This window comes from Lycorma delicatula, chromosome 1 (genome assembly GCF_047948215.1).
Source record: "Lycorma delicatula isolate Av1 chromosome 1, ASM4794821v1, whole genome shotgun sequence".
In the NCBI taxonomy this organism is placed as follows: domain Eukaryota; kingdom Metazoa; phylum Arthropoda; class Insecta; order Hemiptera; family Fulgoridae; genus Lycorma; species Lycorma delicatula.
In genome coordinates, this window is record NC_134455.1 from 282,454,581 (window position 1) to 282,467,121 (window position 12,541).

The following is a 12,541-nucleotide window of genomic DNA, read 5'->3' on the forward strand; positions in this document are numbered from 1 at the left end:
TTTTTCTTAAAAACACTACACAGACATAATTTTTATTAGAATTACTTCGTATAAAATTAATTAAACTTTTTGTAGGAAGCTTTATTCCACTGAAACAAGTAGTTTAAGCTATCTGTATGTAATTGAACAACAGCATAGCTTTTATTTGTTTGTTTTTCTAGCACCAAAAAATGTTTAATTTATCTCTATCAACGCTGAAAATTATTCATAAAATTTTGTTTTCAACGCTAATATTTGAATTGAATTGATGGTTATACTTCGTTATTAATTATTAATTAATAATAAATTATGTCCTTTTATTATTTAATACTCGGATAGTATGGTAAAATTAGACTTACCTGCAGTTTTTCGGCATAGTAGATGAGAGATGCAAAAACTACAATTCCGAGAACAAGGAAGAAAACCAGAAGGGTTAATTCTTTTGCTGACGCCTTAAATGTATGGATTAAAATTTTCAGTCCGGGTGAATGGCGAGTGAGCTTGAACAACCGAAGAATTCGAATTATAGAGAAGAACTCCAGAATGTCTGATTTATTTATGTGATGGGCTAAACTATTCTGTATGAGACTGTCGGTATAAAAACTTAGAGTGGCTACTAAGTCAATTATATTTACAGGAGACCTGATGAATTGTACAATATTTGGACTCACCTGAACAAATAACACAGGTAAAAATAAATCATCAGTGCTAATTCTGAAAAGTTAATTTAAAATAATTATGAGATAATTTATTGAATTTTTTTGTTTAAAAAAAAATGTACGATTCTTTCATAAAATTAGAAATTATATATGATTCACTTTCTGAACCACTATATATGCTAATAAAACGTTTTTATTACTTTATAGTGATAACAAACCCTTCCCCATTAATAGTGTGAAAAATGGCAAAACTGACTATTATTTTAATAAAAAATGTTAGGGATGAAAGACATGCTTTTAGTAGTATTATTTTCATTAATATATATATTTCTCTTTGCATATCAATTTTATTATTCTATAAAGCATGTCTAAAGATAGTCTATAAGGAATATATTGTAACATGGCTAGTGTGACAAGTTTCTTCCAGAAATAAGAAAGAGAGAGAAAATAAAGAAAGAAGATACTAGAAAGGACCACAGTTCTAGAAAAGAAGTTATAAAAAAGCTTAGAAGGCGTGGACAATAAAAATTATAGGACTTGAACAATCAAAAGGAAGGTCGGGTACTGGTTTTTGGGGCTAATAGGTATAAATACTAACGGGAATCAGCGGACGGAGTTAGTAGTTTTTCAAGTTCGAGTGAAGAGAAAAGAGTACGATAAAAGCGGTAACAATAAGTGTTTGATAGCGAGTGAAGAGTGACAGTATTCTTTTCATTCATAAAGCGTAGGGTAGTTCTGTAAACAGTAAAAATAAATTGTACTTGCAGAAAGTGAATTATCTGAATTCGAAATTTTTATGTTTTTAACTGATTGTGAATTCAATATTAGTTTTGATTAATCACTTTAACGTTTTTAGTAAATCGGACTGCATTTTGATATTTATAATTAATTTTCATGAATCAATTTTGTTTTTTTTTTTATTTGAATTACTATTTTGTATGTTTTATATATTTATTATAATTATCATTATTATGATTATTACCTATTTTATTTTATATATTTTTAGATTGATAAAATGTATTTATAGTATATTTTTACGGTTGTTAGTCTTTCAGTAACCTTATCGAACGGCGAACATGCGATACTGGCGTCAGAAGTTGGATATTGAGAGCGATAGAGAGTCAAACGATAGAAAATAATTTATATTTGTATAAGGAATTTAATTTAATTAATTAATTATTTCTTGAGAGTTTTACCTGCTTACTTTTTGCTTTACTTTTTTTGTTTCTTATTTTTAAATTTGGTTTATTGCTAAATTTTTAATATCGTATTATTTAGCTTTTTAAGTTACTGAAAAGTCTTTTCTAATTTGTTATTAATAAGATAGCCACTACCAGTAAGGACATTATTGCGTTGTTAACCCAAATGAACGAAAATATGAATAAAATGGAAAGGAATATGAAAGAAAATATAAACTGAAATGTGATTAAAGTAAATGAAATAAGTATTGTGAACGAGAATACGAGTGAAATGAAGAAAATATGTCCCATATTGACGATAAATTATGAACCTTAGTACTGAGAACTTAGAGGTGAAGTAAAAAGTGTTAAGTTTGATTAAATTGTTTTAAAATAACTTAATCAGTTAGAGGAGAGATTAATTAAGGTCGAACAGTTAGTTAATAGCAACCTAAAAACTAATGTGAATGAAGTTTTAGAGGTTAGCCAGAAGAACATCGCATGGGCAACGGAATTAACATGTAGTTCCGGGAAATCTTATTTTAATAGTACAAAGGACAAAGGATTAGGAGCAACGTTCGGATATACTACGGCGGTGAAGCCCCTCAGGTTTGACGGAAGTAAATCGTAGGCTACCATCAAGAGGCATTTGGAGGCGGCGTACAGTTATAACTGTTGGACAGCACCGGAGAACGCCTCGTTCCTGATCACCGCATTGAAACAGTGGAAGTCCTTCAGAATGTACCATCTATGGCCAGCTATGAGGAGGTTATTGCAGCACTAAAGGATTGCTACGGACAGAACAGCCTGTCGGCTCCCTAAAGGCACATCTTTACCCCCGTAGCCGTCCCCGTAGCTTTGAGCTACGGGGATGGGTTCACAAGACCAGTGACATGGTGGAGAAGTTCGCCACCGTTATCAAGTAGCTTGCACAACAGACACTAGTTGGGCTGCCACCGGCATACATCCAGGATGGCAAATATCGTGGAGCTGTGGGACGCCGAGAGCCACCTTCAGCTCGGGTTAGCAAAGTCAGTCAAAAACCCCTTACTCAGACTCTGAGACTGGAGGCAGCCGGCGCGCTGTTTCGCCTTCGAAAAATGGGTGTCGAGTGCAAAGAGGAGTCAACGAATGACGTCAAGAGTTCTGTAAAGATATCAGTAACGAAAACGATTTCAACGGGTAAATGAAAAATCCCTGGTACACAACCGGGGGGTCAACTAGTCTGCTGCAACTGCGGCGGAACGGGGCATTTGAAAATTGACTGCAAGACGTCGGCAAGGAAATTAAGAAGCACTAAATAGTGGGGAGGAATATCAGCAATATCATCGTCCTCATCTTGCCAAGTTTTGTTGAGCATCTCGACAATAAAAAGAGGATCCGACAGCCTTATGTTGACGGTGTAGTTGAAGATCGTCCATGTCAAATAACAGTAGACATGGGAGAATCGATAACAGTTTCTAGATCAGAAATCGTCGGAGAATGTGAAAATAAGTAACTACATCGGCCTTATATCATCAGTACTGCATCTGGAGGTACTCCACCTTTATCAGTTTTTATCAGTGAGTCCCTCGTAGCATACAGCTTACTTGCTGCTCTCTTCATGTATAGGTATTCGTCGATGAGTTTAAGGATCTTGGTCTAGAAATCATGCAAGCTTACGACGCGTATATAGACGTCGAACATCTCCTGCGACTAGATAATAAAAAGCTAGCGATGTGGAGTCCTGGAAGCGAACCACATTCACAACACTGACAGACACACCTGTGAAAGATGGTACGGAATCAGAAGGTAGTGATAACTAAATTGTCGAATTTTCGTAGGGCGGCGGCAGGAATTATAGAATCTGACAATACGGTGCCCAACAACAAAGTTCGAATTGACTATTCTCCAGTTACAAGATTCCCGTTCTGGGAACCTTGTAACTGGAGAATAGTATGGTAAACTACGGAACTACTGAAAAAAACCGTGTCGAAACTGATATGAGAAAGTGTGAACCTGCCGTCTGGGCAACACCTAAAAATTCAGAAGAAACAGTGCTGCGGCACTTTTTTCCATCGGCCGAGAAAGAAACAATCAAATGCGAACGCTCTTTCCAGATACCCTGTAACGTCAACTCACTGAAGTAGGGTAGAGCAAGGAGCGGGAGTTTCGGATTTACGTCGAATCATTACAATAACGACAACTGAGAAGGAGGCTGGAGAAAAACTAAAGTAGGAGAATATCAGCCCGGTTTACAAAGGTTATTGGGTACAACGAAATTTTCTGGTAGTGAATGATGATGGCCTACTCTACTGAAAGTGGGAGCCCGCGTATGGTAAATGGTTTGTTCTACAAGTTGTAAAACAGTTTATATAAGAATGTTCAGGAAAAAATTCATGGTGGAACGTCGTGACGTCACTTAGGTGTCAATAAATGTTGGACAAGGTGCGAAAACTCTACTACTGGCGCCATTTATGAATTGAGCTGTGTGACACATGTGCTGCTAGTCTAGGAACCATGACCACATGCAACAGTACAACGTGGGAGCACAATTCAAGCTCGTTTCCATCAACATTGAACCTTTCCCGGTCACTTACGGAGGAAATAAGTATTTGCTAGTAACCATGGATTGCTTTATTAAATGGCTCGAAGTCTACACTCTAACAAACCAAGAAGCATCATCAGTAGCAGACGTTCTGAATTCTTCTGTAGTTTTGGGATACCGAGAGAAGTACACAGTAACCAAGGGTGGAACTTCGAATCTCATCTTTTGCAAGAGGTCTTCCACCATTTCCGGGGACGAAAAACGAGAACTACTCCTTAATCAAATGGCATGGAAGAACGCTCCGTCAAAATTTTAGAGGAAAACCTAAAAACCTACATCAAAATTACAGAGGAAAAATTATAGAGGTCATCTCAGTCAATCAGGCGTTTGGGACAAAACATTACCTCTCTTTGTAATGTCTTACAGAGCAATTATGCAAGAAACCACCAACATTACATCGCCAAGATGATCTTCGGAAGATAGTTGCAGTTACCACGTGACTTGCACTTCGGTTCACCGCTTGGGAAACAGCAACCTTCAATAGAGTACACAGCAAAATTGGTTAGTCACCAAACAAAAGTACATCATTATGCCCGACAACATTTGAAGATAATCAGCGACCGCATGAAAGCAAGATACACCTACAGGCAAATTCGTTTTAAGAAGGAGATTGAGTCTGCATCTATCGTCCGAGGAATGCAATCAGAAATGTCCAAAACTTCAGGCCGATTGCGAGGGTCCTTATATCGTATTACCTTACCCTATATCGTAATGTACAAACTCAACGATGTAGTCTACAAAATTCAGCGAGGTTCAAGAACGAAGAAGATCGTAGCTCAACTGGATTATCTTGCGCCTTATCAGGAGGCTGTTTGCGACGAACAGATTTAAGGAGGAGGCAGTGTAACGAGTTTTTCTAGAAATAAAAAGAGGGAAAATAAAGAAAAAATAATATAGAAGGAACCAAAAGGGATTCTCAGTTTCTAAAACAAAATTAGACTATCTAATGTATAATACTCGTAAAATAATATTTCTAAATAGCGCATATTTAATAAAGAAAAAAATCAGAAGGACTTTTGGTAAGATTTAATAATTACGTTATTGAATCTTTTTGAATCATAAAATTAAAGTTTTTTATTTGTAGTTGTTTATTTAGATATAATGTTTAAAATTTTTTGTCATAATTGGGCAAAAGTTAATAAATTTTAAGTAATAAATTATTACACCAAAGATAACGTTGTTTTTATAGTAATACTACATACAAAAACTAAAATTCTTTTTATTTCAGTAAGTAAGAAGTAAGTGTTTACGAGTATATATCAAATTTATATAATGATATTTCATCAAATATTGTTAATATTTTTAAAATTCTATTCAGGATCCCATGAAAGCAATATGTTCTAGGTATAATAAAGTGTGTATGGTACTAATTTAAACATTGAAAGTATGATGATGTTTATAATTTTTTTTTTAAAACAGTGGTACTTGCAGGGCGTTCGTTCAACTTAAGAAAGCTTATCACTTATTTTAGTCTATAAATAATAATTTATTGGCAACACTTACATAATCATTTACAGAAGGTGTTGAAAAAAACCACAGACTTCTACGAACTTGTCTACAAATTTGACAATGTTCCTGGCTACTCTTGCTAGCTGTACCCTGTCCATTTCCTGGACGGCACTGGTATTTTTTGTCTTCAATTTCTGCAGGATGTGTGGATGGCTCCTTTTAACAATTCCTTTTAAGTAACTGACAGAAAGAAGTCTGGACTAGTAGATTAAAGGATCTTGGTGCCTATCATCTTTCACAAATAATTCTTCCACCGAAAACATTCTGTAGCATTTCAAATAGTAGAGCGAGCTGTATGGTAAGTGGAGCTGTTGCAACTAGCAGTCACACTAATTTTCTTGCAGTAAGGCTTTCTTGGTAGACGGCAGCAACCACACTTTTTTCAAAAAACAAGGGTCCTATTATTCTTTGATGGAAACGATACATACACGCTTAATTTTTTGTGGGTGTAGGGGAGATTTAAAGAAAATGTGCGGGTTTTCAGTATCGCAGGTCCTATCGCAGGGTTTTCAGTATCCTGAATATTAACGTACCCACAAAGGTGAAACCACTCTTCATCTGTAAAAAACCACTTTATCTAGAATGGCAGTTGCCTCCAATGAAGTTCTTGAACCATTGACAGTAGTGAACCCTTTTAGAAAAATCAGTATTAGTTAGTATGGAAAAATGGATTCGATACGGATAACATTTCAGTATTTTCTTCACTGCAGAGTGGGCTGAATCTAGTCCAACGTTCTTTCTTAGTCTTTAGAAAGATTTATGAGGAAATTTTGTACCTGCCGCTTTAAAGTCCTGTACGACCTGCGCTGTTAAAGCTGACCTGTGTCGGGCATGTTTCTGGTCTAACACCGAACCCGTTTCACGAAATTTCTTTCATAACTTCCATATAACACTTTTCACTGATACTTTTTTCAAGTGAATAAGTTTCCATCGCGAATACACATTCTGCAACAATTAACCGCAATTTAATAAAGAACAACAAACGATTACGCATCCTTGTTCAAAAGCCAGTGTTCGACACAGACTGGGAATACTTAAATGTGCAGGCAATAAACAGTCCTCCCCACCACAGCTCCAGTCGTAGCAACATCTTCCATATTATTTTCTTTACCTATCTCACGATCATATATGTATCTTAACAAAAATATGCATTTAATATATAATACTGAGTGATGGGACCTCTTTTAAATTCATCACCTGGTTTATTTTACTAAGTGATACGTACCAAGAAGTGTAAAATTAATTAAAATTCTTTCGGTAAGCTTGTTTTGCAAGTGCTGCTGATAAGTTCTTGGTCTTATCAATGATGGAATATTTATTACACATTTTTGTAGAAAGCTTTCTCTTCCAATCGTTAAATGTAATCTTTCTGATCTTTATAGTGTTGAAATACATCTTCTGTGGTAAAGTACGAAAATATAGGTTGCGAATACATTAATTATTTTATTAATAATAATTATTAATTTGGTTAGATTGAACTAAATTTCATCGAGTTAAATTCACTTATTGCTGAATTAAATCATATTGTTCTGTGTGATAAGTTTGGTAAGCTTTTGAATCAGCTAAATAATTCATTGATTTAGCCTTAAAACACTGGTCAAAGTACAAAAATGTAGTGATAATTTTTCATGGAAAAATCCGTTTGAAGTAAATTTTTTAATAACAACAAAAAATCTTTTTAATAATAATTTTTATGTTAATGTTTAGACAATAAATACCAACAATTTAACTTGGAAACTCGTTTACTAAAAGATTACTATTACAAAAAAATTAATTAATAACTTAATAAATGCAGTGAAAGGTTATATTAACGTGTTTTATCTAAAGTAAATTATTTATTAATTCAGAACCAGGTAAACAGTAAAAAGCAATTTAGGCGTAAAAAGTATAAAATTTCACTATACTAATTATGAATTTTCTTTAATTTACTTCCAATTCGCTTAATTATCGGTATTAATGTGTTAACGATAATCTTAAATATTTGTAATATATTTAGATAAACTAAGTAATTAGGAATCATAAAATCGACAAGAGGTAAAGATGACAAAACGTGCACAAAATAAAATGAAACCAGTAGATATGCATTGATCAGTAGATCCTCAAGAATTAGAAAATATGTGACAATTGTAAATATCAATGCAAACGATGGCAGTTAGAAAAAAAAATGTATCACTTTTACACGTAAAAGTAAGTGAAATATTAATGATAACAAATTAATGACGGAAAGATTACAATCACTCATATATTTGGACCTCCTTAAATAATAATCCTAAATTAGCGTACAGAAAACACCCGTTTTCAGGTCGGCATTTCTTCGATTGATTTCTATGGGCCATACGTTAGTTAGGTTTAGACAAATTTAGCTCTTTCTCTGTTGCAACAGCCTTCTATTTTGACCCCTTAAGCAGGATACATGAAGAATATCAATTTCATCTTTTAAATTTCTCTGTTAACATGGGAATCATCTTTTAATAGGACCTTCATATACTTTCATAATAATAGAATTTTCTTATTGGTACTAGGACTATGTACTTGACTAACGAATTCTGTACATTTTTATTTTTATTGCAACGTACTAAAGTTTTAATTATTTTGCTATACTTCCACATCGATTTGTTTATTTTGGTTTCCCAAAAATTTACTTTCAATGGAGTACTGCGTTGACTTTTCGAAAACTGTAATGGAAACTGTAACATAAATATCGTTATAATTAATGTTATTTTTTTAATACCATCACACTGTCTTATTCGGTAAAAAAAAAAAAATACACTGAACAATATAAAAAAATTTATTTCTGTTACAACGTAAATAAGTAATGTAATTTTGTTCAAAGCTTATTTCTAAGCTAATACACATTTCACATTTTACGAGATTGAATTGGAAACTGTATAATGAATTAATCTTCCGACAATAACGTTAACAAAAGGAGGTTTAATCCACTAAAGACCTACTTGCTAACTGAACAATACAATAGAAACTTTATACATTAGGCTACAGTATAGAGATGAACTGTGCAAACAAGTTGTGCCTACTGTACATACAAAAATTATAGTCTGCAATAAATTAATCATTCATCTTCCTCATAATGATAATATTAAGATAGAACGAATTCTATTTATTTCGTAAATCTATACTTTCACCTTCTGAAATTATTGCAAAAGTGTTCTTTGTCACTTATAATCTAATATAGTGCAACGCATACTTTGTATGTTTCACGTCTAACAATAATAATAACCTGAGCAACATTAATGAGGTTCAAATAAATCAAGAAAGAGTAAAAGGGTAAGTGACCAGTTCCTTTACCTTCAGAGATATACGTTATCACATGCGTTATCCATAGAAAAGTTTACTTGAATAAAAATGTTCCACCATTTATAGAAGAAATTTATTCATTTGAATTAATTTCTGAGGAATATGTCAAATAAAATCACAATATAAAAATGATTTGAATTCAAACAAACTGTGTAACAATAGACTTATAATTAAAATATTAATAATTAAAATCTTTTAATACAGTATTACTCATTATCAAAGGAATTGTGTTTAAAGTATTTATTATTTCATGAACGTAGCATAATCAAAGTATCGAGAACAAAGGATAATTATTTTCCATTTTACCTACCACATGTTAGTACAACAGTTTGAACTCTGTTTGGTAGAGAAACTTTGTTAAAAACTTTAGTAACTCAACTACATATTACTTTAAACTTTTTGAACTGAAATTACACATGGTAGAATAAACACATGAACAACGAAAATTTATTTCAGTTATCGTTTCATTTTTTATCAAATGAGCGATAACACGCTTCTGTAATTTTTTTGTATTTCGTAATGAATGTCCTTTTCCCAACGAATAAAAAAAAATTATCAAAGAATATTAAAAAAACTTTTCATTATAAACACACGAAAAATAATTATTTTGTATTAATTCAAACAAATATTTATTTAACTATGTATAAATTTCTTATGCCTTCTTTGTAACGACCAAAATTAAAAAAAAATAAATAATTATATTTGATTAAAATATTTATATATAATTATATTACATGTAATGTTTCATTGTAGTAAATTAAAAATTATCTTTATAATTTAATGTAATACACTATCAGATGCATACATATTACATATTTAACACTATCATAAATATCGCTAATTTATTATAGTGTTAAATATCTAATAATAAAAGATAACATTGCGTTCCAACAAAGTTAATGAATTTTAAATAAACTTGTAAAATGTAACAAAATTATCTTCCTGCTGGAAAAATTTAAGCGAAGGCTAATGCACTAGTCTAATATGATTAATCACTGCTGGATTTAAAACACTTTATTTAAAGAACTAAAACATTAACTTAATAATACTTACCACTGAACGAACGGCGAGTTCAAAGGTGAACCAGGCATTACAAGCTAGTTCGACGTAAAAAAAGGCCTCGTGTGGGTCAGTTCGTTCCTTATCTAGTGTCCACACCTGAGAATTATTTGGGAGTTTTACCGTGACGTTTTGGACTGTCGGAACTCTCATATCAGGGTGTGTCTTGAGAGCAAATGAGACAACAGAAACGCAAATGAAAAATACGGACACTACAGCAACTACCTGTAACAATTTTTAAGAAAAAAAAATGCAAAAATGAAAGAGACGATACGATACATCAAAATCACTCACACATATAGATTTTGTTTTCTTTATCTTCAACAAAAAGCTAGAATTTTCTTTAATTAGACGTGACATAAATATAATTTTTTTTAAATGGTAAATAGGAACAACGTACCCTATCCTTCTAGCGAAATAATTTTAGATATATTACAGACCTATTTACCAAATTGTTATTCTTGTGATTCAAAATATTATACCATACACTATTTAATTTGTAATAGAATTTATGAAACTGTAGTTATTTTGATTATGTTATCAATAATTATGTATAATCTAAAATAAAATTATTCCTATATGTCGTGAGTAGTAATTTTTCTTAATAGTGATAATTACTAAAAATGTTTTAAAAGTTTATCGAAAAGCTGAATTCTGTTTACAGCAGTGATTCGGAATACCAAGGGTCCAAACGATGACTATATGATAATAAACTATTAGAAACCGTACCATATCCAAATATATAAGAAGCATATATGGAATTCACTCATTTTGTCATTAGTTACTTGATGGTGATGCTTTTATTCAATCCTTTCTATTTCCTGCAAATACTTTAATATTCCAATACATACGAATACATTATAAAAACACTTAAAAACGGACATATTGTATTATATTAGTGTATGTATTATAGTAATTGTTTTCAAGAATTATTAAATATTGATTAAAGTAACTGTGACTTAGAACTTATATAAATAAATGCAATATTTTTTGGACTGTATTTCACTCCTTTCATACTCGCTAATTATTCAAAATTAAAATATATATCGATGAAGAAGCAAAAATAAAATTCTAAACTTAGAATTATTTATTCCATGAATTTTAGTCTTGTACAGTCTGAGATCGATCATTCGTGGGATGTGGCTCTCTTTCAGAGCAGCAGGCCTGGTCGGCCCGCCTAGTGAGGCGCTGGACGAGGAAACCACATTTCCACCACAGCCTGCTGGGCTTCAAGCGCCCTGGTCAGCGGTCCGACAAGCAGGATCCAGCCCAACGTAAGATCACTAAGCGGAAGGCCAAATTCCCGCTGGAGCCGTAGATCTGGCCAGCCTAACAGGAAGCCCGCATCGCCAAGAAGCTTAGCAAAATAGGAGGCGGACAAGCACTTGTAGGGAAGAACTTCCTCGGCCGCGCCGGCGGAAGACGAACGACGTGTGTGTCAACCTTCGACAGTTCTTTGCGAATTCGATTTTGAGTGCTTTAGCAACGGTAGCATCAGTTACTCTTGAGACTCATCAATCATCCCTGTGCACGCAGAGCAAAGCGAATATTTGTTCGGGCATCCACCTCAGCGTGGCGATAAGGTGGCAACGACTCCCGGTCGTAAGTCCTCGTAACGAGTAAAGGGTAGTGCCCTTAGTCCTACTACCAGCGCTGTCCAGGCGCTAAGCTGATGTCCTTAAATCTAATCGGGAAGCCAGCAAGGGGGCTAGGAAGCCACCTTGCTGGCTGGTACTGTTTGTTAACAGGGCGTGCTGTGCAGGAATTCGATAGATAGTGTCTTCTTACGGCAGGTCTCTGACACGCATCACGTCGTTGTTAAGCTTGCCGTGAATGGTTTGGACCAGATCGTTGTTAGTTCGTACTTTCAGTACAGGGATCCCAATAAAAAGCACGTGGAAAGATAGAATAGAATTGTTAGGTTGGTAGCGCGTCGTTCTATTCTTGTAGGAGTTGATGGGAACGCCAAATCGCTTTTTGGCACAGTTGGAACACGGATGATGGCGGCGAATTAATCGAAGGCTTCATCGCGCAGCTTCAGTTTGATGTTTTCAATGTAGCTGGCGAGTTGTCTACCTTCGTCGGTTGGCGGAGGGCCTTCTACAATACCAAAACTGGTATTACTATTGGTAAGGATATCCCCGGTAGGATTCTGAATTGGTCGGTAGTCGATGACTGCGAAAGCGATCACTGGCAATAATAGATATTGATTGATTGGTGTGCTGCGCGATGTCTTTTCCTGTTCAGCAGATGCGCAT

At 33.9% G+C, this 12,541-nt stretch overlaps 1 protein-coding gene across 2 annotated transcripts in view; it reads right to left on the reverse strand.

The window, feature by feature from the left end:
- Positions 1–12,541, reverse strand: part of LOC142318320 (potassium voltage-gated channel protein Shaw-like) — a 263,076-nt gene that overhangs the window by 46,992 nt on the left and 203,543 nt on the right. For both annotated transcript variants that reach the window (XM_075354896.1, XM_075354895.1), the window contains exons 5-6: positions 10,278–10,508; positions 339–650 (exon numbers count right to left, since the gene is read on the reverse strand). In XM_075354896.1, the coding sequence (XP_075211011.1) occupies positions 339–650; positions 10,278–10,508 (543 nt within the window). The remainder of the gene's footprint in view (positions 1–338; positions 651–10,277; positions 10,509–12,541) is intronic.